We start from the raw sequence: 24,822 nt of genomic DNA on the forward strand, positions 1-24,822 counted from the left end.
ACATAGTAGAGGTTAAAGACACAGAAGAGAGAAGAGACAAACACAGAGAGAAAGGCAAAAGGATAGGATTCAGATCACAGAATGTTGGATTTCAATAAGAGGTTTCAGATTTTTGACTCTAAGAGGAGGTAATGAGGAAAGTAAAGGTGCAAGGCAGGTTAAGTATCTAGGTTTAATGGTGCATGGGGCACATATGAAAAGCCTACCATTAGCCAGGGAAGACTCCAGGGAAGTAATGATTAAAAAGAGACCTAAAAATTGAGGACTAGTAAGTATCACTCAGGGCAGAAGGTTGGGGAGCATTCTAGTCAGAAGAAACAGAATATTTAGTAAAGACTTGGAGGGAAATTTTATGTTCAAAAGTTACTATATTTACCAAGTCCAACAATACAGAGTAGGAAAATTGCCTTGAGCCTGGATTTGGCCCTTGACAAAATTTCACTTACCCCTCAGGCTACTGATATAGTTCAGTGAATACTTTCTACGCTGAGAGGCTATCTAGATATCCCAATCAGACTATTTTCACTAACATTTGGGGATTAGAATATTTGAAGAATCATGACCACTGATTCATCAACCAGTCATTTAGTTATGAGTTAAATGCTTCTTAAATAATTACTAAGTTCAAGGCACGATCTTGGATTCTGGAGACTGCAAAGAGAATAAGGCATGTTTCACCACTCTGAAGAAACTTAGTCCTTTAATGGGTAGAATATGTGAAATGTTACCTGAGGCCTATAGGCCAAAGCAAATACAGGCTGAGTATCTTTTATCCAAAATGCTTGGGACCAGAAGTGTTTTAGATTTTGGATTTTTTCAGATTTTGGAATATCTGTATTATATAATACTGGTTGACCATCCCTAATCCAAACATGCAAACTCCTCCAATGAGCATTTCTTTTGAGTGTAACAATGGTACTCAAAAAGTTTCAGATTTGGGAGCATTTCAGATTTTCAGACTACGGATACTCAATATGTAACGTGTATTCCTTCTTTCTACCCTGACTGCTACATTCTGTCATCTTATGTCTCTCCTCTCTATGTCTCTCACTCATCCCGTCCCTTCTTCTCTCTACTCCCTATAGAAGTATATAAAAATTTAAATATTTATTCAACTAACTGACACTGTTTCATATTTCTAAGATATCTAATTACAAATAAGTTCAACATTTTTTTATTCTAAGGAAAAGAAAAAACTAAGTTATTTTTATAGAAAGCTCTCAAAGACTTTTTTTCCCCCTATATGCTAATGGTCTCCAAGAGTATTAACACCTGGGAACTTAATATTTGAGAACTTAACTCTCAGCAAATACCTCAAAATATTCATATAATTTTAATTTTGCGAAATACAATTCTGAAGGCTATCATCTATAAACATGGTATTCAAGAAGAACAGGTCAGCAATACAGTGAATGAGTCTGGTAACTATCCAACATCCAATCTCAATGTAGCTTTTCTGGGTTGGTTTTTTTTTTTTTTTTTTTTTGCCCTTGTGTATGGCATTACTCCAGTAAATGAATTAAAACACAAACACACAAAAACCATTTTGTTTCTCTGAGGAAAAAGACTCAGAAAAGAAAGTCAATTGCTAATGGTACTAAATGTAAAGGGATCTAAGAAAATTACTGTTTGCAAATCTGGAGATTAGAAAAGATCTCAGAACACATCCCTCAACAAACCATAAATTATCTTTTGTATTTTCCCCACTCCCATTCTATCTTCCATCAATATGCCAAAGGAGAGCTAGAAAATTCTTAATTTGACTGAAATCTGGAATCATAAATTCTTAAAGATAATCTAACTACAGAATTATGGTATTTTATCACACCATTAGACTCAAAACACTAGCTAGAAGAAACAAATGCCAGTGTCATAAGTTACTGCCTTGTTAAAAGTTTGCATATAATGGTTAGAGGTAGGAACTAAGAGACCTAAATTCTAGATTGTAGAATATACTTTGCCACTTAATATCTGTATGCCTCTTTGAAAGTCACTTAATCTGTGTACTTGCCAATTCTCTGGAAAAGCAGATATTAAGATGGGATTAAACTTACAAGGATTTTATCAGGGCAAATACCCAAGAGAGCAGAAAATGGGGAGGGAGCTGGAAAAGGCTAGGAGAGTCATGGGACCACAATGCTATCCTAACCCTGAGTAAGAGCAAGAGTGAGCAAAGGTTAAGAAGCATCCCAGAATGCCATGCAGTTTAAAGTTGTTTCAACAAGGCCACTGGGGAGTCTTTGGGCCAAAGTCTGCTGTCAAAGGAATCCCAAGTCTCCCAGGAAAAAGCCTGTCTTATTATCCCTGCTGTGCTCACTCTCTGGCTGGCAGCAGCTCATGGGATGCAAGAGCTTGGGACAAATGAAGTAATGGATTTCATAGTCCAGTAACTGGGGCCCTTACTTAATATGCTACCTGTGTATGGCAAGTCTTCAAGTTTCATTTTCATGGTTACCACAACCTCTCTGACAATTTTCACATGTATAAATTCCCTATTTTTGTCCTTCCAACTTCACAAGGTTGTGCCAAGTATCATAGTAGGCACTGGGGATATAATGGTGAACAAGAAAGACATAGTGTCTGCCCTCAAAGAACTTGCCTCTAGTGGAAGATACAAAGAAGCAAAGAGGCCATTAAATACTGTGTGGATCATACAAACTGTCACTCACCTGCAAACCTCTGATGGTTCCCTATTACCTATAGAAGAAAATCTATACTTGGTATGATATATACAACTGAGTCCTGATTTATTTGATCAACTTTATCTCTTACTAACTCCCTAGCCATCACAAACATTTTATTGCCTCCCAAATGTAACATACTGATTCACACCTCCATGCTTTTATAACTATAGTTCCATCTACAATGTGACTTCTTTTCAGCCTCAAGATCCCATTCAAATGTCACCTGTGAAAAGCCTTCCCTAATCCTAGAGTAGTAGTTCTCAATGGGGGCAATAATGACAATGTCCAGAGACAATCTCAGTTATCACAAGTGTATGTGGTGAGGGTACTACTGACATCTAGTGGGTTCCACAAGGGATGCTGCTTAATACCTCAATGCAAAGGACAGCCTTCCCTGCCCCCAGCAAAGTATTAGCCCAGAATATCAAATGTACTGAGTTTGAAAAATCTTGTCCTAGCGGCAGTTTGTCATAACCTCCTCTGGGTTCACAAAGCATTCTGTCCTTAATTACAGGACTTTTGACTTTCTCCAACAGCATAAGCTCCTAGAAAACAGAATGTGTTATTCATCCTCTATATCTATCTATATCATCTCTTTTATAAATTTATCAAAGTACAGAAAGGTATAGCCAGTTGCACTGGTGTCATTCAACAGGTGCTCCCATCCTAGCTCTACCACGTCCTAGCTGTGTATATTTGGGCAAATTATTTAAACTCAATTTCTTCATCTGTAAAATGGGGAATCACTACAATTACTTTACATAAGTATTTTAAGGGTTTAATGACACATACATGAAGTGCTTAGCTAATATATGGCACACTGTGAAAGTTCAATAATTATAAACTAACACTGATGTTCCTATGACTTTTTATGTTGCCAAACAAAGCAAAAGGAAGAAAAAGATGGGGGCAGGAAGTGGTGAAAAGGGAGATTTTAGAAGTAAAAAACATTAGTATTCAATAAATCAATTATAAAAGTGGTATGTAACTGCCCTTCCTTTTTCAGCATTTTTTTCATCAGTCAGTTTCAAAACAGTACTTTGTATATTCCTTGTAATTCAAAGAAATGCTGTAATATTTATTTGTAATTCAAAATATTATCTTTATCACTAAAATGAATTTAATTTAGGTCACAAATTTACTTTATCTAAGTGTAGTAACACTGAAGTATCACTAATTTCACAATTTTATTCATAAAAAAGACACTAGTCTGAATTTTCATAATGAGTATAAACCTGAACATCTGATATTAAGGAATATTAAGCTAGGATTTATCACGGGTTAAGTGTTAAGCAGCACTTAATGAATGCTGTTTCAATTAAGAACTGATGATGATGTGGGGGGTTAATTTTGACAAAAACTGAATAACAAAGTCATGGTGAACAGTGGCCAATACTTAGCACAGTGCTTCAGTAAACAGCTGTTGAAATAAATCCAGTGAAGGAATCCTCAGGTTTGGGAAAATTTATCACAATCCGGATTGGCAGCAGCATTAGTAGCTGACAGGGAGGTACTAGTTATCATCTCACATACTCCCTCACCAAAATTGTTCAACTCTATTGGAAAATATTTTTCCCTTGGGGAGAAAGGGATTTTCAAAGTAACCACTTAGAATTGTAAGAAAAATGAGCTCTGTATGCTTGCTGCTGGGGAAAGGATTAGGTGTTGATATCTTCAAGTTTACTGGTCATCTCTGTTCCAGTGATAGTAAAACCTGCATATGAAGAGTGAACAGTTTTTATCCATTTGTTTCCAAAAGGGCATGTCAGCCTTTAGAGACATGTCAAACTTGTCACTTAAGACTTATTTCACTGTTTTAATTATTGCTAATTTATAAAACTCTAGCCAAGGGGGACATTAAATTGGAGACTTTGATACTAAAATAATATGAAAACAAAATTTATTTTAACTTATAGAAAGCATCTATTCTGGGGTAAGGGAAGATTTACTAGCATAATATTATGTACTTCATCTTAACCAAAAAACTAATCCTAGCAAAAAAGTAATGCCCCAGTACCACCTTTAAAGTTAATCACTATCTTTAACCAATAAACTCAATTCCTATGCCTAAACCTGCTTTCCAGATATTAAGGTGGTAGTCATAACACAAACTGTATAAAGCAGCCTCCCACAAACATTTTGCTTCATTTTTTCCCCCATTTTGAATATGCATGAGAAACAACAGAAAAGCACATTGTGAATGTACCATTCATTTCTTGTACCACTGAAAATGTACCATCTGGACCAGATTAGGTATTATGCTTACTTTTACTTTAAAGAATTATCAAAGCCCTAAATTTCTGGTAAAGTCTTAATTTATCCAAATCATACACATCACAACATTATTTAATCCAACCAACATATTATTCAACATTTTCTTACATCATGCAATCAGCTTCTTCAAGATAAAACTTTTAAAAACCAAGTCAAATTTCTATTAGCTTTACATTCAAAATTACTATGAAAACATAAAACATCCATAAACTAAAAGACCAAAGTGCAATGTATGTAAAAACAAACACTTAAGTTGTTATTCCAGCTTGGAGGGAGTCGGCATTAAAGTTTACTACAGCATTTTCAAGAAAATTACACTTTTAAAATGCTCTCTCCTTGTACATACATACACTTACAGGCCAAATTTTTAAGAATTAGATTTATTTCAGGAAAATAACCAATATTTATAATTTCACAGATACTACTAAAAAATTTTGAAAAAATTCTGGCCTTACTATATAATTTTTTAAAAACTCTGAGAACCATTACTTTCAACTACATAGAACATTCTCTTTGTCAGTGAAAAACATCAGTGTAACTTCTACAAAAAATTTTAGTTACAGTAATCAAAACGAAATGTAAAACTATTTATTATATTTATTATATTAAGAACTCTTAAGGACTACAAGGAATCTAAACTTTTGGAGCAGTTAACATTCCTCAAAGTATTCTGGAAAATGTACTGGGCTACAAGAATCAGATATATAGCAAGTATCAAAAGCTTAGAAAACGAATATAAAAGTGTTAGTCTTTCTTTAAAAGACTAATGTCTATTAACAGCTTAAAATAGGGCACAGTAGGGGGTTAATATGTTGTTGTCTGAATCACTTTCGTCAGTTTAAGTACTTATTAGTCCTTATTAGCAATGTGCTATTGGTCTTTTGAAGTTTTTTCTGCTGCTTCTTATCCTACTTGGCCAGACAGGTACTTGGGCAATAGTGCTTTGAAACATGAAGTTTAGATTTTTATTTTTGTTTAGATTTTAGAATTTTAGATTTGTATCTGAAAAATGTTTTCCCCTTCTAGGATTATATTCAGAAGTACAGTAATATAAATTGTTAAGCATAGCTGTATGCTCTGTTTTTCTCATAATTTTCGATATAAAAAGTACTCTCCAAAATTTCTCCAAAGGAGAGAAATCAAGATGAATCTTCTCAGAAACCAAAGCAATTCATGTGCAAACCCTCCTAAGTAAGATCACTAATGCAAAACTGTTTTATTTAACTTAGTTTCCAGCATTACCAATGGTTATTCTTCAGATATCACAAATTTATTGTTTAAAAACTGAAATTCAAATGATAAAACTGAAAAATAACTCATGATCAAAGTTTACTGAACTTAGTTTGGAGGGCCAAACTTTAATTAAACTCAAAACTTAAAAAAAAAACAAAAACTATTTACAACAGAAGTCTTTCCAAGGAATCCACATCTATGAAATAACATAACATAAGGTAGTAACATGGGTTACAACAGTTGTGGCTGTACCAGTAATTAGCTGGGTAATCCTGAGCAAATTAACTACCTACTTCTTTTGTCTGTGTCTGTGTTTGTGCATGCATGTGTGCACATTCGTGTGGCGGGGGAAAGGGAAGAGAGAGAGAGAGACTCAGACAGAGAATGTGAGAATATATATGAATTTCTAAGAGGTATTTCATCAGCTCTATAATTCAGTGTTTCAAAAGAAAAAGATTTTCTCCTTTTAGGACTATATTCCAAAGTGAAACTAATTTAAATTTAAATGGCTTAGCATATGTGCAGGGCTAATTTGTGCTTATCTTAAAATTTTCAACAAATTGAAAACAATTTTCAACAAGTTTTTTAGGAAAGTATTTTCCTAAAAAAACTAAACATACTTGGCATTTCCACTTCTTACATAGTTGACCCTTGAACAACTTGGGTGGAGGCGGTTAGGGGCACCAACCCCCCTTGCAGTCAAAAAGCTGCATTTAACTTTTGACTCCCAAAATGTTTACCTACTAATAGTCTACTGTTGACTGGAAGCCTTACCGATAAGGTAACACATGTTTTGTAGGTTGTATGTATTATATACTGTATTCTTAAAGTAAGCTAGAGGAAAGAAAATGTTATTAAGAAAATCATAAGGAAAACATCTTTACAGTACCATACTGTATTTACTGATACTATAAGTTTATGTCATCTATATTTATTGATACTGTAAGTTTATGCCTCTGAAGTGGTACACAACTGTAGCTGCAGACCTCAGTCTATGGAACATATCAAGCAATTCAACTTTTTCTTGTAATATCATGACTTTTCTCTGCTTCTTGGGAACACTTCCAGCATCACTAGTCACACTTTGTATGGGTCCCATGGTGTCATTCAAGGATTACAGTATTGCACTAAACACAATAAAAATAATCAAGAACCACGACAGGTCACTTTTTACAGCGATACGCAATTTACTGGAGTGACTAACTGCTCAATTAGAAGGATGAGCGTCACACAGGTGTTTTAAATGGATACTCACAACACTTGAGCTCACCATAATGGCAACAGGAGGTGGCTGTGAAGTTATTACAGGAGTACAGTATACTACAGTTAATTTTAGGCAGTTATGATTTAATACTGCACCTTCACATTTGTTTACACTTCTCTCAACTACAAATGGTGCCATGGACAGTTGAGTTTGTGTGCATAAGCTTTGATAAATTTTAACCTTCTAAAATATATTTGTGTATATTTGATGGTAGTAAATTATAAAATAAACCTAGCATTTACATACCTTTTTTTAATTTGCAATTGACAACTGAGATTGTCAAAAGTCTGCTCTCTTATTATTGCTTTACTTGGATGGACTAGACTTTCTTTTAGCCACCATGAAGCCAGGGACACAACTCCAGACGTTAGGCACAAAAAAAGAGTCTTAGTAAATATTGTAAAATGAATGAATTTACTCTTTGACATTTTAAGTTCCTTGAGGACAAAAACAGTGTCTTATTCCTCATGTCCCTTTAGCGAGAGAATCACTTGAGGCCAGGAGTTTGAGTCCAGCCTGGACAAGATAGCAATACCCTGCCTCTCCAGGAAAAAAAAAAAAAAAAAAATTAGCTGGGCATGGTGATGCACATCTGTAGTCCCAGCTACTCAGAGGCCTTAGGCAGGAGGATCACTTGAGCCTAGGTGTTCAAGGTTGAAGTAAGCTATGATAGTATGACTGTACTCCAGTCTGGGCAACAAAGCAAGATCCATTTCTCAAAAAAAAAAAAAAAAAAAAAAATTACCAATAAAGAATTCAATCTTTCTCTAGAAATGCTATGCCAAACTCAACGTATCATAAATCATAATTAACATAATAAATACAAGAATCACTTAAAAAATAATACTGTCGGCCTTCTTTGGCCTCAGCTCCTGACCAATGCAGCATCATGAGGGTTTTCAGGATCCAGTATCCAAACTGCTATCTATAGGCCTCTCCTCACTCCCCAGACACAGTCCACTGAATGCACAGCCCTGGAAATGGGTAGAGTTGCCCTTTCCAAAGGACTCCCCTCTTTACCAGGTGAAAACCCTGGGTTGCCTAAGGCATACACATCCATCATTCTACACAAGGGGGAAGGAGATGATTAAGTGATTGCGGGGCTGAAGCTTCATTTCCCCTTTTCCTTTTGCTCTTTATCTTGGAGATGCTTGTTTAGAAAGATAATTAAAATAATTTTAATTTTTTCCAAAATGAAAACTAAACAAAAACAGTATTAGAATAAAATTAAGAAGTCTATTAAGAATTGGAGAGGATGTAGATCAATGAAAGAACTCTTACGTAGGAAACTACAGGACAGATCCCTTGAGGCAAAGCCATAAGGGCATCTTTGATGTCAGTACTGCCTGCTGAAAACAGCAACTGATGTAGACACAATTAGCAGCAAAAGTTTGCTAGCAGAATGAAACAACACCTTGTGCCTCACATGGTCCTTCTTTCTACTATTAACCTCTGAGTAACTTCCTCCCATTTCTTCATTCCTGTCTACTCCCCTATTATTATACTTCAATAAATATCTGTGAGGACTTTGGTCATGGTCATTGCCTTGAGCCTCTCTCTCTGAGATTCAGGCGATGTCCCCGCTAAGTCCCTCGGTGAACTTCATCTGGTCTCCGAGTAGTCACTGTCAGCATGACACGCATATAATGCAATTGGGAACGTAAAATGGTACAATCCCTTTGGAAACAGTTTGGCACTGCTATGGAACAAATGTTTGTCTCCCCCAAATTCACATATTGAAATTCGTACCCCTCAATGTAATGTTATTAGGAGGTGGGGCTTTTGGAAAATAATGAAGTCATAAAGGTGGAGCCCTCATGAATGGGATTAGTGCCCTTATAAAAGAGACCCCAGAAAGCCCTCCAAACCTCTTTACATCATGTGAGGATACAATGAGAAGACAGCAGCAGTATACAACCTGAAGAGAGCCCTTACCAGAACCTGACCATGCTTGCACCCTGATCTCAGACTTCCAGCCTCCAGAACTGTAAGAAATAAGTTTCTGTTATTTATAAGCCACCTAGTCTATGGTACCTTGTTAGAGCAGCCCAGACTGATTAAGACATGAATTGTCTTATAAAGTGGAACATTCACATACTTTATGACACAGCGATTCCATTCCTGGTTATATGCCCAAGTAAAAGTCTAGTACCTAATCACTAGAGACATGAACAAAAATAAGTGTAGAAACAGTTGAAAACTGAAACAATTCAAATGCCCATTAATAGAAGAACGAACAATTAAATTGTAGTATTATCACAATGGAATATTATACAATAGTCAAAAGAAATGTACCAAAGGTATAAACATGAATAAAAGAGTCTTGCACTTTCAGGAGCTCAAAGAATTGTACAATACTTAAACTGTTGTTAGAGGAGCATATGAAAAGAAATTACGCCAGGGCTTGTGAAACGTACAAATTCCTGGATTCTCCCCCAGACTTACAGAATTGGAATCATCAGGGTTAAGCCTGGGTAGGTGTGTTTTCAAAAAATACTCAGGTTAATTCTTTTACATAATAAAGTTTGCAAATTATTGTTCTACTGCAACAGTCCTCAAACTTTTGATCTCAAAATACCATTAAACTCTTTAAAATTACTGAGGACTTCAAGGAGCTTTGGTTGACATAAATTATATCTATTAATATTTACTGTATTAGAAATTAAAACAAATTTTAAACGTTTTTAAAGTTAGAAAAATTTTAAAAATATTTGTTAATTCACTTAAAAATAACAAAATAAATAAAATGTACTGCAATGTTAACAAAAAATAACCTGTGTTATGAAAAATAATTTTATTTTCCAAAACAAAAAAAAATAGTGAGAAAAATGGCACTGTTTTACATTTTCGTAAATCTTTTAAATGTCTGGAATAATAGATGCTGCTTCTGTATTCACTCTGTTGCAATATCATACATTACACAGTCCCTGGAAAACTCTACAGTACAACTGTGAGCAAATGAAAGTGAAAAGGCAAATATGTCTTAGTATTACCATAAACATAACTTCTACCGTGCAGAAGCACTGAAAGTGTCTCAGGGACCTCAAAGAGTCTCTAGACCATACTTTGCAAGCCACTAGCCTAGTGAATGAAACAAACAGTTTAACGTATTTTTAGCATTACCTTGGTGAAAACTACAAAATTCTTTGGGAACACAGAGAAAGAAGCACTAACTTTGGAGACAGCCGGGAAATCTTTACAGAGGTAGACATCTGATCTGAGTCTTAAGCCCAAGTCCTTAGACTAAGGCCTTATAAGATCTATACCCTCTCTTTCCTACTTTTCTGAGTCTCCTACCCCACTCTCTTTCCTGTTGAGGAACAGGTCAGGCCAATTTTACTCACCTTCAAGCCTCTGAATTTACTGTTCCTTCTGTCGGAATGACTCTTCCCCCATATATCTCATAGCTGCTGTTGGCCACACCTGGCCATCCTGACAGCTAAGGAGAGCTGTACCTCCACATGCTTGTAATCCATTCTGGGTCCAATCTTTGGGAAGTTCTGCCTTACATTATTTGTTACATATGTGCACCAGGAGCCATATATAACAATGTACCTTGTAGCACCATTTACATAAGCGAAAAACTAGAGCAAAAAAAAAAAAAAAAACCACAACCCCCGCCAAAACTAAATATTCATTAACATGAGAATGTAAAAATATATTAGTACATTCATACTTGGAGTTCTACGAATAAATGTTCATATATTAATACATATATACTATATAACTTGAGTATAAATTCCTAAAGAACTGGGACCAAACTTCCACTATTTTAAGTTTTTCTGTGTGATACCACCTACTGCCCATAATGAGATTTCAACATACTTATATCCCTACTATTTTTCTCAGGTTTAAAAAAAAACTGAAATGGGTGAGCCTATTTATGTAAGTAATTTAACAACAGGCAGTTAAACAAACGCACACATATATATATACACGCACACACACCACCCCTCCCATTAAACTAGAATCAAAAATAGTGTTCTGGTTAATTTTAGGTAAACTACAAAACTTTTTTTCCCCCAAGTTCTCTCACAAGGTAGCATACAAAATCTTTTTTGACAGAACTAATAATTTAAAGTTTTTCTACAAGAGACTAGTTTTTTTCCTAGTTTTAAAAAAAAGTAAAGTTGGTGGCTTTTAAATAAATATTTGATCTTGTCAATGGAAAAAAAGCCAAACTCTGTAAAATAATTTTAAAGAGATTTATTCTGAGCCAAATTTGAGGATCAAGACCCAGAGCCACACCCAAGAAGCCTTGAGCAAGTGAACTCAGTGTGGCTGGGTTACAGTTTGGTTTTATATATTTCAGGGAGACAGGGGTTATATAGGGAAAGTTATAAATCAGTATGTTGAAGGCATACATTGGTTGGCCCGAAAAGGTGGGCTATCTCGAAGGGGGGGGGGGCTTGCAGGCTATAGGTGGGTTTAAAGATTCTTTGACTTGTAATTGGCTAAAGACATGAAGCTTTGTCTAAAGGCTTGGCATGTCTTAAGACAACGAACTGTTCATCAGAGACAGGGCACAGCGTATACATTTTGTTATGTAAACTGAGGAGCTGCAGGTTTGTCTTGCATACCCTTAGGCCTGTTAATGGGTTACAAAGGATGTATCCAAGAAGGGAGGGGGGCATGATGAGGCATGTCTGACCTCCCTCCTCCTGGCAGGCAATTTAGTTTTAGGATATTCCTTTGGCCAAGAGGGGGTCCATTCAGTCAGCCAGTGGAGGGGTGAGCCTTAAGATTTTATTTTAGTTTACAATATAAAGGTATCCTCATCTTTCATATCTTTTCTATTTAATAAAAATCAAAAATTATGTGAGAGTAGTTATTACCGCTATTGTCTCTCTTTTCTTTCCCCATTTCTAAGTCTCTCACTTTTTAGTTATAAAATAAACTTTTATTTCCAGACTCTGGAGCTGCTCCCCTCATGTAAACTCTTTCCTAGTTTCCCCCATTCCCTGACTCAATTGACAAATATCTATGAAATGCCTACTTTGTGAGAAGCAATGGTGTATCAGACACCGTCCCTCTGGTCTCTGAAAAGATATGAAGAACTGCCTTGGTCTTAAAATCTTTGTATAACATGATATGATGCAGTGTCCTTAGGAATTAACATCTCAGGTTTGGAGATCAAAATTACAATACCATACTAGTAACCTAAGTTCAAATACACTTCAGTAGACTTACATAGGTCTTCAAAAATTTCACAGAGTACAGATGTATTTCAGGCATGGAATGCTATATTAAAATCATGGCATTAGTATATTATTTAAAAGCTGCAGGACATTTAACAAATAAATTGATGCCTCCTTCATTCAATATCCTCTACAGACAGATAAACCCTGAGTCAGAACACACACATACACATACACACACACTCTGTTCCATAAGATATTTCTTTAGCACAAGTGAAAGGATCTCAACAACAACAAACAGGGAACTCAGTTAAAAACAAAACACTAAGGAGGATTTGGAAGTAACTATAATCTAGCATAAAAACTGTAGGAATGTCTTCTTATAACTGTGGTAAATCATTTATAAATTTTGTCTCCAAAACTCACTCAATTATACTTCCCCACAATAAACTTAACACACTGACTGACACACTAGAAAAAAAAATTTTTTCCTTGGGGCCACAGTGTTCTATTATGAAAATAGAATAAAAACTTCGAAAACAGAACAATCCTTTCTAATTTAATAAAGTTTTTATTGTTTTCTGTGCATGAGTTATATGCAATTAAATTGTCAATATTAATTGTAACAATATCAACAAGTAAGATTTTGATGAAACAATTGCAGAGTTTTGCCCAGGGGCCACCTATCATGTAACACGTATGCTATAGCATGGCAGTGTGAGTTGCCTGGGTACTACTCGGCTCCCAAGATATTAATAAAAAGACATGTGCGTCACTTATGCTTCACAAGGCCCTGGGCTCAAAAGTAGCAAGAGTAAATACAATTCACATGGCAGTTAATGTATTAATGGAAGTGCAACAAAAGAGTAAAACCCGGCCTTGCCACATTGTGTTAATGATATTCATACAATGCTTTTTAAACTATTAAAAACACAAGATACTTGATATAAACAGAAAATTCTTTGCTGGAGCTCAGGGGTAGGGAATCACTGCCTCAGCAATTTATAGAAAGATTGTCATTACCAAGTTCTAGAAATTACTCAAAAACACAAGCTTCATACCCTTCTCTTATCCCTCCACAGACAATCAGTGAACATGACAAGCAACTAAAAAGCAAGTTTTCACCATAATTTAAAAGAAAGCAAGTTCCAGGATCTCGCCTAGGGATCAGTAACCATTCGTCCTTTAGTCCTCTACCTGCTTGTTTATGTATCTACAGAAAAGTAATAATTACAATGCTGTTTGAATGTTTGTGTCCCTCCAAAATTCACATTGAAACTTAATCTCCAATGCAACAGTATTAAGAGGTTGGGCCTTTAGGATGTGATTAGGTCAAGAGGGCCCTCCTTTGTGAATGGCATTAAGGCCCTTATAAAAGAGGCTTCATGCAGTCCCCTTTTATGCCCTTCTACCATCTGAGAACTCAGTATTGAAGGTGCCACCTTGGAAGCAGAGACCAGGCCCTCACCAGACAACTGCTGGCACCTAGATCTTGGACTTCCCAGCCTCCACAACTGTGAGAAATAAATTTCTATCAAATTACCCAGTCTCAGGTATTTTGTTACAGCAGCACAAACAGAATAAAATAGATGTTAATGATAATAATGACAGTAATTAACATTTATTGCACATTTACTACATATTAGGCATTTGGGCTAAGTGCTTTACATCTGTGGTCCCCAACTCCCTGGTCGCAGACTGGAACAGGTCCATGGCCTGTTAGGAACTGGGCCACACAGCAGGAGGCAAGCGAGCAAAGCTTCATCTGTATTTGCAGGGACTCCTGTCCCTCAAATCACCACCTGAGCTTTGCTTCCTGTCAGATCAGCAGTGGCATTAGATTCTCACAGGAGTGCAAACTCTGCTGTAAACTACACATGCAAAGGATCTAGGTAACACACTCCTTATGCCAGTTTAATGCCTGATAATCTGAGGTGGAGCTGAGGTGGTGATGCTAGCTCTGGGGAGCAGCTGCAAATACAGATTATCATTAGCAGAGAGGTTTGACTGCACAGAGACCATAACAAATCAACTTCTTGCAGATGCATATCAAAACCTTATCAGTGAGTGGCAAGTGATAATGTAATAATACAAATATGGACACGCTTGAAGCTGACTGGGGCAGGGGGCAAGGGTAATATACATAACCTAAACATTTGTACCTCCGTAGTATGCTGAAATAAAAAAAAATTCAACATAAAAAAATAATAGAAATAAAGGGCACAATAAATGTAATGAGCTTGAATCATCCCGAAACCACCTACCCCTGCCCCACTGTCTCTAGCCCCCATCTGTGGAAAAACTACCTTCCATGGAACCTGTCCCTGGTGCTAAAAAGGTTGGGGACTGCTGCTTTACATGATTACAATTACCTTATTTAATTCTCCTAACAACAACATGAGAATGGTACTTTCATTAACCCCATTTTCCAGCTAAGAAAACCAGGGCTTTTAAAAGCTAAGTAACTTTCCCAGGGTCACATATGTTGTAGTGAGCAGAGCCTGGGACTCCATCTGTTTAACTCCCACTGCAAGAATAAATAACTGTAGTAATTATTATGTTGTAATAGAATAATTGATTCAGTGGCTCTCTACTACTTACTAGATCAGGTTCAAAATCTTTATACAGGAAGGTTTCATTCATTCGTTTGTTCATTGCAAAGACTTTCATTGAGTATTTATCATACCACACCAGGTGATTCAAAAACATAAGATGTAGTTTCTGAGTGAGGCTGCTAAACAAGTGATCTCTGGATCAGTTAGACCTATGACAAGTTTAAGAAAAAAATCAGTTGTATTTGGGCACATAAACAGCATCACAATAGAAGATTATCATGTTCTTCTATAAATCTATTATTGGAAATGGCAGACTGGAATAGACAAATCACATATCTAAAGCATTTATAATGCAAGAGTTTTGGACTGCCATTATTAACATAATTTTCCGACCTTGTTTACTGCAGATTTTCAAAATGCCCCACCAAACAAAAAAATGCAATGAAAATTACACACACAAAACACACCCATACACATACACACACATACAGGGCAAAAGATCTTTCATTTCTACATTCAACTTGCAGAATAACATAGCTTGTGTTGGGAGAACCATGGTTATGAGTGGCCTTAGCTTTCTCCCTTCCCAGCTTGAAGAGACATCTCATTGGCAAGAATAATTGCTTGCCAAGTAGCTGGCAGAATGTGGTGAAGAGGTAACTACCTGCAATCCATTTTGACACCGCCTCTGACAACAACTTTGGAGAACTGGATACAATACAAAAATTTGAAAAGGAGCTAGATAAATTTCAAGGTAGAAAGGTGGCCATTCTGACTGAACTCACTTTAACTCAAACCAAAGGGGGTATGGTGCAGGAGAAGAGAAGAAAACAAAGCTCACAAAGCTTATGGGCGTAATCTATGTTCTCAATCTCTCCCAGATATTATCCACCATAATTCTACCCATCATTATTTTAAATGAACAGTTAAACCATTGGGTTGGGGGACTTTATGTCTACCTAAGTATATGTGTCATTTGCATTTTTCACTTTTTATATCAGTATTATATTGAACTAATATGGAGATTTTACTTGCCTTTTTTGTTGTTTTTATGCCTACTACATACAGTATACATGCCATACACAGTTGTTTATCAGAGGTATAGGGATAAACAAACTTGGGAAGATGCCAGTTTGGGAACAATGCTTGCTTTATTAAAAAAAAAAAAAAAATACAATCTCCCCACAGGTTCATGATGTAAAATTCTATAATCAAGGCTTGTAGATTTGTAATTATGGTATGTCAGCTACATTTAAACAAGAGTGTTAAAAGATTGTTAAAGTTAAACTAACACAATTGCAGTGTGAATTGTCCTAGTCTCATTCTAATCTACTGGTGTCACTTTCATTTAATCAGAGGAAAACTACAGGCCAATGTCAGTGCTATTTCCAGTGCCCTAACATTCTTTGTTCACACAGAATTTTAAGCCATTACCAACCTAAAATGGTTATAAAAAGATATATTTAAGAAAGTATTTTTAATCAATCAATTCACTCACCAGTGGGCTAGTTTAGCAGGCTTTACTGAAAGTAAGTTGACTTTAAAGTTATTAAGCAACCTTCTCAGTTAAATAGCTGAAAGCATTTTTTTCTAGGAGAAAAATTTCTTGAATTTACCACTAGTATTAAAAAAAACCCACCTTATTTTATAAACACAAATTTTACTTGGAAACTTTTGGTGTACATAAGTCAGCTGAAATATCATATCAACATTTAGGAAATACCAATTGTATATTTTCTTCTATTTTAGTGAAAATTATTTTCTAAATCATTAACAATTTATATTAATACAGGAAAAAAGCTACTTTGGCAAAGATTCATATCTACACCATGCATTTAAATTTTAAGTAAGGCACAACATACAACTCATAGTTGTACCATCTGCAAATAGCCTACAAATAAATCACAGCACACACAAAACAGAGATATGTTAGCTAGTAACAGAAGAGGTGATCAATCATCCTGGTTTCCCTGAGACTTTCCCAGTTTTAGCACTGAATGTGCCAAATTCTGGGAAACTCCTCGGTGCCAGGCAAACTGGGACAATTAATGCCACCTTGATATAAAAAAAAAATAGAGATTTCACAATTCTATGCTGGGGAAGAAAATTAGAGTATTATCTGGTAACTCCCGGCTAGGGCTGCCAGATTAGTTGTAATCTTGTCACAGGTATCAGCAGATCTAGTAATCTGCTGGAAATACAGACCCAAATGTTAAAGAGCCAGCCAGACCCAAATGTGCCAACTAATACTCACTACCAGTGAGTCACATATACACAAAGGCTGCTACTCAAAGAAACTTAGTATAATAAGTTACCTTGTACATTACAGGCTGGATGTAAGCCATTCAGCCTCTAATAGTCATCTCTTTACTTTCACAGCAACAATTAGCCCTCAAAAAAAAAAAAAAAGAAATCCTACACACTGTATACATGTATTGATAAATCACACCATACTCCATAAATATGTATAATTATGTATCAACTAAAAATAACTATAATAATTTTAAAATCCTGTTCCTGGGAGAAGACTATCTAAGGAGCCCTCAGGGGTCAAGAGGCTCAGCACCAGGTCAGTCTCATTGCTTTCCAACTCTCACCTTCTAAGTCATTCCTAATAGCTAGTCTCTCTCCTTGTTCCTAATAATCTAATCTGTCTCAAAACCCATTTCCAGAAATCAGATGCTTTCCCTAGATACTGTACAAGGTAACAAAGTTTCTCTAAGAATAGGACACTGTGAGCTTTCTGCCCTTTCCTAGGGCCTAAAAATGCTGCCCCTTAAACTTGCTTCCACTGTCCTTGCTAATGTGGGCTGCCATCCACTAGACTGCCTTCACCATTTTGCCAAGATGCTGAAATGGCTGTCTTCCACTCAGTGCTCAATCTCCCTGATGCCAAATACTACCATCTATTTATTGCCTGTTTCCATATTCCCCTTACATTCCACTGGCCTGTCCAGATTTCTTCCTAAAACCCACTATCACTATCAGGAACTTCTGAATCACGTGAAGTGTTCTAGCAAATTTGATTAGAATCCACCTGCCCTAATATGGCCTACCCAAACTGTACTCTAGGACAAAGACCTAGAATATATTATAATTTCTAATGACTCTCGATTTCTACAGAGGAATTAGGGCTATGAATGATGACTTTAAATCTCTTCTTCCAAATAAAGGTACCAACTTCTGAAAAGAAATGAGGCTATGGGAAATGAACACCTTACTAGAAAAAGGGTGTTAAGAATAAAAGCAGGCTTTTAAAAAACCAATGAACAGAATCTCTTTCACAAAACCAAGAACATATCTGAATCATGAAATTAATCAAGAAGTCTTTGAAACTAAATTTAGAGAGAGGAGTAAAAAAGCATACATACCCTTTAAACCCTTTTTATTATGAAAAATTTTAAACGTATGTAGAGAAGAATGTAATGAAGCCCCACGATCATTCAGCCCCAACAATTATTAATATGTTGCCATATCTGCCTTGCCTATTCTTTCTTTGCTGAGGTAAAATGTAGATTTTTTAAAAATAGGATACCAGGGTAGATGATGGAAAGAACCATAGTAAAATAATTTTCAGGAGAAAACAGAAGAGAGAGTAGGGGGCAATATTTATGGAGTTAGATGGTTATATACAAAGACAAATAAACAGCTAAAACAGAAATTTTCATTTTTTTTTTAAAAATCTCATTTTAGTACATAAATGGAAGTTCTACACCAAAATGTCAACAGAAAAGCCATGAAAAAATGTGGTAGACACTTCCATTGATTTATGAGCAATTTGAGATTACAGTAAATTATGAAAGGGTTTCATAAAAATGATACTTATTTCCAAGCCATTTACATATGCACTTGAAAATTTTTTGAAATCTAAAAACTTTGTTTATAATTATCTGAGTGTGTTTTCTCTAGAATATATATTGTAAGCATATAACCACTTGACCTGAGTAATTTTATAAACTAGTATAGACCATGAAAATGAAAAATGTCAAAGTCATATAGGTAATGAATGGGAAACTACTATTAGAAGTCATTTCTCTACAATATACCCTAGTATTGCTGCCAAATGTACTGACTAAAATGGTATCACCGAAGTAGTCTAGTAAAAGTGAACAACAAGTCTCTGGGCTGAGTGATAGTGTGAATTATTTATATTTTCAATTATATACCTCAATTTCCCCATTATTACAAATTTAAAAAATACTCTTCATCAGAACATTATAGCTTAAAGGAAAAAGTTGTAGATCATATATTGGTTCTTTTCCTCGATCCACCACTAACTGGCACTGTGACCTTAGACAAGTTTGTTTATTCTTTTTTTAAACTTCATTAAACCTCAGTTTCTCATCTGTAAAATGGGAATACAAACAATATTAGTTTACATTTACTAGCCACTCGCTATTTGCCACATACTTTGTCAAACAGCATGGCAGGCATTTCTTGCAACAACTGCATGAGGCGCATACTTACTCTATCTCACAAATGAAGTAAAAGAAGCACAGTGCAACCTAATATATTCCAGAACACATAATAAATAGCAGAATAAAGACCTGAACCCAAGCAGTCTTACTTCAGAAAAGGCTGTGCGTTGAACTACTACTCATAGGGTCTCCTTACTGCCTTAGTGATTAAAAAAAAAAAAAAAAAAAAAAGCTTCCAGAGAAGGAATGCTGTGCTAAAACTCAGAGGCAATATCTTAAAAAGTGAATTGTCCTTCCTCTTGTGGAAATATCAACAAGCAGAGGAAAGGTGGGCAAACAGGAAGAAGCCAGTTGGCTAGAATTAGACATTTTTACTGAAAAATAACCTGCTTCTTCTTCAGAAGGCTGTTCATCTTTTCTCTTGGAATGCTTCATCAGTAACAGTTTGATCTTCTTGGGTCTGAACAATAAAGTTCTAATGAGCACTTGAGCGTCTACCAGCAGTCAGGAATCAGTAAATTACAGGGCTGCCCTATCCAGGAGAGTTATTTAAACAGCATCCCACAACCTTGGGGGGCGAGTTTCGGGAAAGTAGACTGGAGAAAGAAAGGCCTCAGAAGTTCGCTGAGTGTGCTGAAGTTCACGCCCCACTTCTCAAAGTCTGCGAGTCACGCCAGCCATGTTAGCAGGTCGCAGGGCTCCACTATGGTCTCTTTGGATGAGGCCCGGGCTCTCGGCGTACCCCTAAACCTCAGAACCTACTTTCACGCCCACCTGACGTCGGGTAACGGACGGGATCCTCCGCCCCGGGGTCAAGTTCTGCCCGGAGACGCCGGGCGCGCGCTCACCGGCGGTACACGACCAAGGCCCGACCCACCCTCCGGCTCCAGGCCGCCGCCCACCACCTCCCGACCGCCGGCGCCGAGGGGCGGGGCCGCTGCCGACTCGCTGCAATTCGGGGGGCTTGTAGACGGGAGAGAGGCAGACGAAGCGGCGCGCCCCGGCCCGCGAGCTGGGGCGTTAGCTCGCCCCGCTCCAACCCCGCAGCCCGCGGAGCCCGAGGTGAGGCCTGGAGTCCGGAGCCCGCCTCAGGCCTGCGCCCTGCCCGGCCTCTCCGGCCGCCATGAGGCGAGAAAGAGGAGGTGCACGCGGCTGCACCGCTCGCGGCTCCTTACCGCTTCACCACGCCGGTCTTAATCTTGATCTGCCTCACGCGAGGATCGGCCATGGTCCCTCGAGCGCCGCGAGGAGGGGCGGAGAGCCGCGGTAACCGTGAAGGGCCACAGAGCGGAGGCGGCGGTTGTGTGGGCGGGGCCGCTGCGGCCCCGCGCGCATGCGCAGACCGCCGCGGCCCGGGCTGCCCGGCCACACCCCGCGCGTCGTGGGTCCCGGGTCCCGGGCGAGTAGTTTCCCGTGGCAGCTGTCCCCAATCTCCACCCGGTTTCTCCTTCGCGGAACGTGTCCGTCTCGCTCTCTGGGACAGCCCTCCCTTTAGTTTGAACACAAGTTACACTTCTCCCGGTCTCGGCAGCCTGAGTGTTTCGGGAAACTAAAGTATGTCCCGGGATGGATTGGTTTGGCCGGGGCATTGCTTTACGAGATTATCTGCTTAATGGGCGGAGTAACCTAAAAAAAATGTTTTAAGGGTATTTTCGTTGTCATTATCTGGCGTCAAATGGGGCAAAGTGATGTATGTTTAACGAAATAAACTTCCATTATGCACGCAGTCAAGAAAATCATTGTCCTTACCTCACACCCTTGCAAAAATGCTTGTAGATACTGTGCCTTATGTTGTTTACATGACTGTAGGACTTCTTCAAATAATCATCTCTAATGTATCTTGAATATTCAACTTACAAAGATGTGTGTGCCACATGAAAGAAAGCTTGGTTTTCGTAGTGAGACAGACCGACTTCATTCGGGGTTCCACCCTTTAATAGCTAGACAACGCTGGCACACAGGCTACTTAACCTCACTGCAGACCTGTTTCCTCGTCGGCAAAATGGAAATAATGTCCACTTTGTGGAGTGGGTATGAGGGTTAAAACATCTAGCTCAGCACCCGATGCATAGTAGATGCTCAACACCTTTTGACTATTTTATATTTTCAAAAATATGGCTCTTGCATAAAATGAGGTACACCTCCAGTGAACTCTAGCAGCCTCTTCCTGGGACAATCACCCTAGATATGCAGGGCAGAGCCTCCTTTGTTTTCTTATTTCTTGGTACCATCCTTCAAAGACATCCTATGACTGTCTTTACCCTTCTCTACATATGATTTACTCATTGTTTTCATGCCTAGCTCTGGAATGCCTTTCTATCCTGCCAGTCCAAGACCCTTAGTTTAAATCCAAGATCAAAACCCACCTCCTGGACAAACTCTACTATGGCTGACCTCTCCTGTTCATCCTTCCTAGATGCTTTGGAATCACACAGTAGCAATTTTTATTTTTGATATGTTTCTTTTTAAATTGTGGTTTAGGTACTTGATGAGGGTGTGTTCATCCTCCTAGTTGTATTAAAATCATCATTAGAGGCAAGAATCTTGTCTTACATAAATCCTCCTCCTCTAACCTCCACGTGTGTTCTGTACACAGTGGGTGCTAAATTCAATAATATTGTTATCCAGCTGGTTGGCACACAGAAATACAATTTCAAGTGACACAGCAGAGCTATGAAATACTGGGGGAAGGAGATGGGGAATAAAACACAACAGCAAACTCACCAAAGCAAAATGCTGCAAAGAAACAACAGTAGCTATAAACCATAAACCAAAAGATGGTGCAGCTCAGGTTTTTACTATTAAGGTCATTCCTTTGATCAGATAGCAAAAGCCATGTAACTCATATTTTCTTTTTTTGCCGTGGTTTCAAGAAGCTCAGTGTTCAATTTTGTGCTAATTTGCAGGGTTTCTCTCAGACTAGTTTTCCCGATATGAATACCTACTTATCTCCCGAAAACCCCCAACTCTGCCTCCTTCCTTTTGCCCCTTTTCTCTTTGTTTTAATTATTAATAATTTGTATCTGTGCATTTACTGTAAACCAGTAATCAATAAATGTAACACAGCAGCCAAAAGACCTCTGTTGTTACTGCTGCTGCATGTGCCCAGCATGCCCAGACCCTGGAGGACACAGTGTAAGTTAGGGTCTGTGTGTAAAATTGACCCTTGAACAACACAGGTTGGAACTGTGCAGGCCCACTTATATGCAGATTTTTTTCAACAAATATAGTCAGCTCTCCGTATTGGCAAGTTCTGCATCCAAAATCAAACATGGATCAAAAATACAGTATTCCCAGGATTCGGAAACCCACATATACAGAGGGCCCACTTTTCCTATCTGCAGTTCTGCAAGGCTGACTTTAGTACATGAGCATTCCAGGGCTGTCCTGTAACTAACATCCCATGGATACTAAGGGATGATGGTACTATATTGTATGCTTGAGGCTATGGGTTAATATTATGGAGTTTGGCTTCACCTTTAAGGGTAGGGAATAAGATGGACTTGTTGCAGGTGTTAGGAGGTTTACAGTAGTGGTTAAGAACATGAACTCTGGGACCAGACTGCTGAGGGTCAAATCCTAGCTCTGCTTCTTACTAACTGTGTGACATTGGACATGTTACTTAACCTCTCTGTGCTCCCCTTTCTTCATCTGTAAAATGTAGATGATATTAATACTTAACTCATAAACATGTTATAAAGCTTAAATGAGTTAATATTTGTAAAGTGCTTAGGTACTGGTAATAATAAATACTTAATACGTACTGGTACTTATTAAGCCCCATATAAAGTGTTTGTAAAATAAAAAAGTCATCTGGGAAAGAGGCCCTAAATAAGAAACTAAGACCACAGTAGGATGCACATTCATATGAATGTAGAAATGTACGTGTTGTAATTGATATCATGCTGAATTCATGTCTGATAATTTCATATGAAAAGGACTCATGTTCGATATTCACAACTGTATCCCAGCATGTAACAATGCCTGGCACACAGTAGGTACTCAATAAGTATTTCTTGAATAAATAAGTAAATGCTGCTTTAAAAATATTTTTTTCCATTTAACAATATGTCATAGAGATTTCCCATTCCAGCAAGATGACTAAGACAACCTGAAACATCCCCCCACCCCACAACCCCTGCCCACAGCCTCAGGTGAGCAATAGGAATGAGTCTATAACGAACTCTATACGGGATGAGTCTATCAACCTTTGAAACTGAGGGTTGAAGAGATCTGAGAGATTAACAGGAGTGAGTGAATCTGGCAGAACAAGAGGAAAGTCCAGCCATCTCCTCTCTAAGTGCTAATTCTTCCACTGCCAATCTTGGGGGGTTGAGATACTACAGATGACCCTTGAACGATGTGGAGATAGAGGTGCTGACCCCCATGCAGTTGAAAATCCACACACAACTTTTGACTCCCCCAAAATTTAACTATTGGCCAGGCATGGTGGCTCAAGCCTATAATTGCAGTGATTTGGGAGGCTGAGGCAGGAGGATCACTTAAAGCCAGAAATGTGAGACCAGCCGGGGCAACATAGCAAGACTCCATCTCCACAAAAAATTAAAAATAATTAGCCAGGCATGGTGACACATGCCTGTAGTCCCAGCTACTCAAGAGACTGAGACAAGAGGATTGCTTGAACCTAGGAGTTTGAGGCTGCAGTGAGCTATGATTGCGCCACTGCACTCCAGCCTGGGTGAGAGTGACACCCTGTCTCTAAAAAAATAAAAATAAAAAACTAATAGTTTACTGTTGACTGGAAATCTTACTGATAACATAAAAAGTTGATTAACACATATTTTGTATGTTATGTGTACTATATACTGTATTATGAGGTAAGCTAGAGAAATGAAAATGTTTTTAAGAAAATTATAAGGAAGAGAAAATATATTTACTGTTCATTAAGAGGAAATGGATCACCATGAAGGTCTTCATCCTCATTGTCTTCACTTTGAGTAGGCTGAGAGGAGGAGGGGGAGGAAGTGGAGGGGATGGTCTTGCTGTCTCAGGGGCAGCAGAGGCAGAAGAGGTGGAGGAGGTGGAAGGAGGCAGGAGAGGCAGGCACACTCAGTGTAACTTCTATGGAAAAAAATCTGTGTATAAGTGGACCTATGCAGTTCAAACCTGTGTTGTTCAAAGGTTAACTGTATTTCATTAAAGGATACTACAGATCCCCTTACAAACATGAGGTGTTTTTCCCAAACACTTATGGTGCTATGAACTCATAGCCTCTCCATCCCCTCATACCATTCT

At 37.8% G+C, this 24,822-nt stretch overlaps 1 protein-coding gene across 3 annotated transcripts in view; it reads right to left on the reverse strand.

The window, feature by feature from the left end:
* The window catches only part of TBCA (tubulin folding cofactor A), a 64,996-nt gene extending 44,125 nt beyond the window's left edge, over positions 1–20,871 (reverse strand). For all 3 annotated transcript variants that reach the window (XM_069492437.1, XM_069492434.1, XM_069492435.1), the window contains exon 1: positions 20,742–20,871. In XM_069492437.1, the coding sequence (XP_069348538.1) occupies positions 20,742–20,794 (53 nt within the window). In that variant the 5' untranslated portion in view covers positions 20,795–20,871. The remainder of the gene's footprint in view (positions 1–20,741) is intronic.
* Between the last annotated feature and the right edge of the window lie 3,951 nt (positions 20,872–24,822).

The sequence above is a fragment of the Eulemur rufifrons genome, chromosome 17 (assembly GCF_041146395.1).
Source record: "Eulemur rufifrons isolate Redbay chromosome 17, OSU_ERuf_1, whole genome shotgun sequence".
In the NCBI taxonomy this organism is placed as follows: Eukaryota; Metazoa; Chordata; class Mammalia; order Primates; family Lemuridae; genus Eulemur; species Eulemur rufifrons.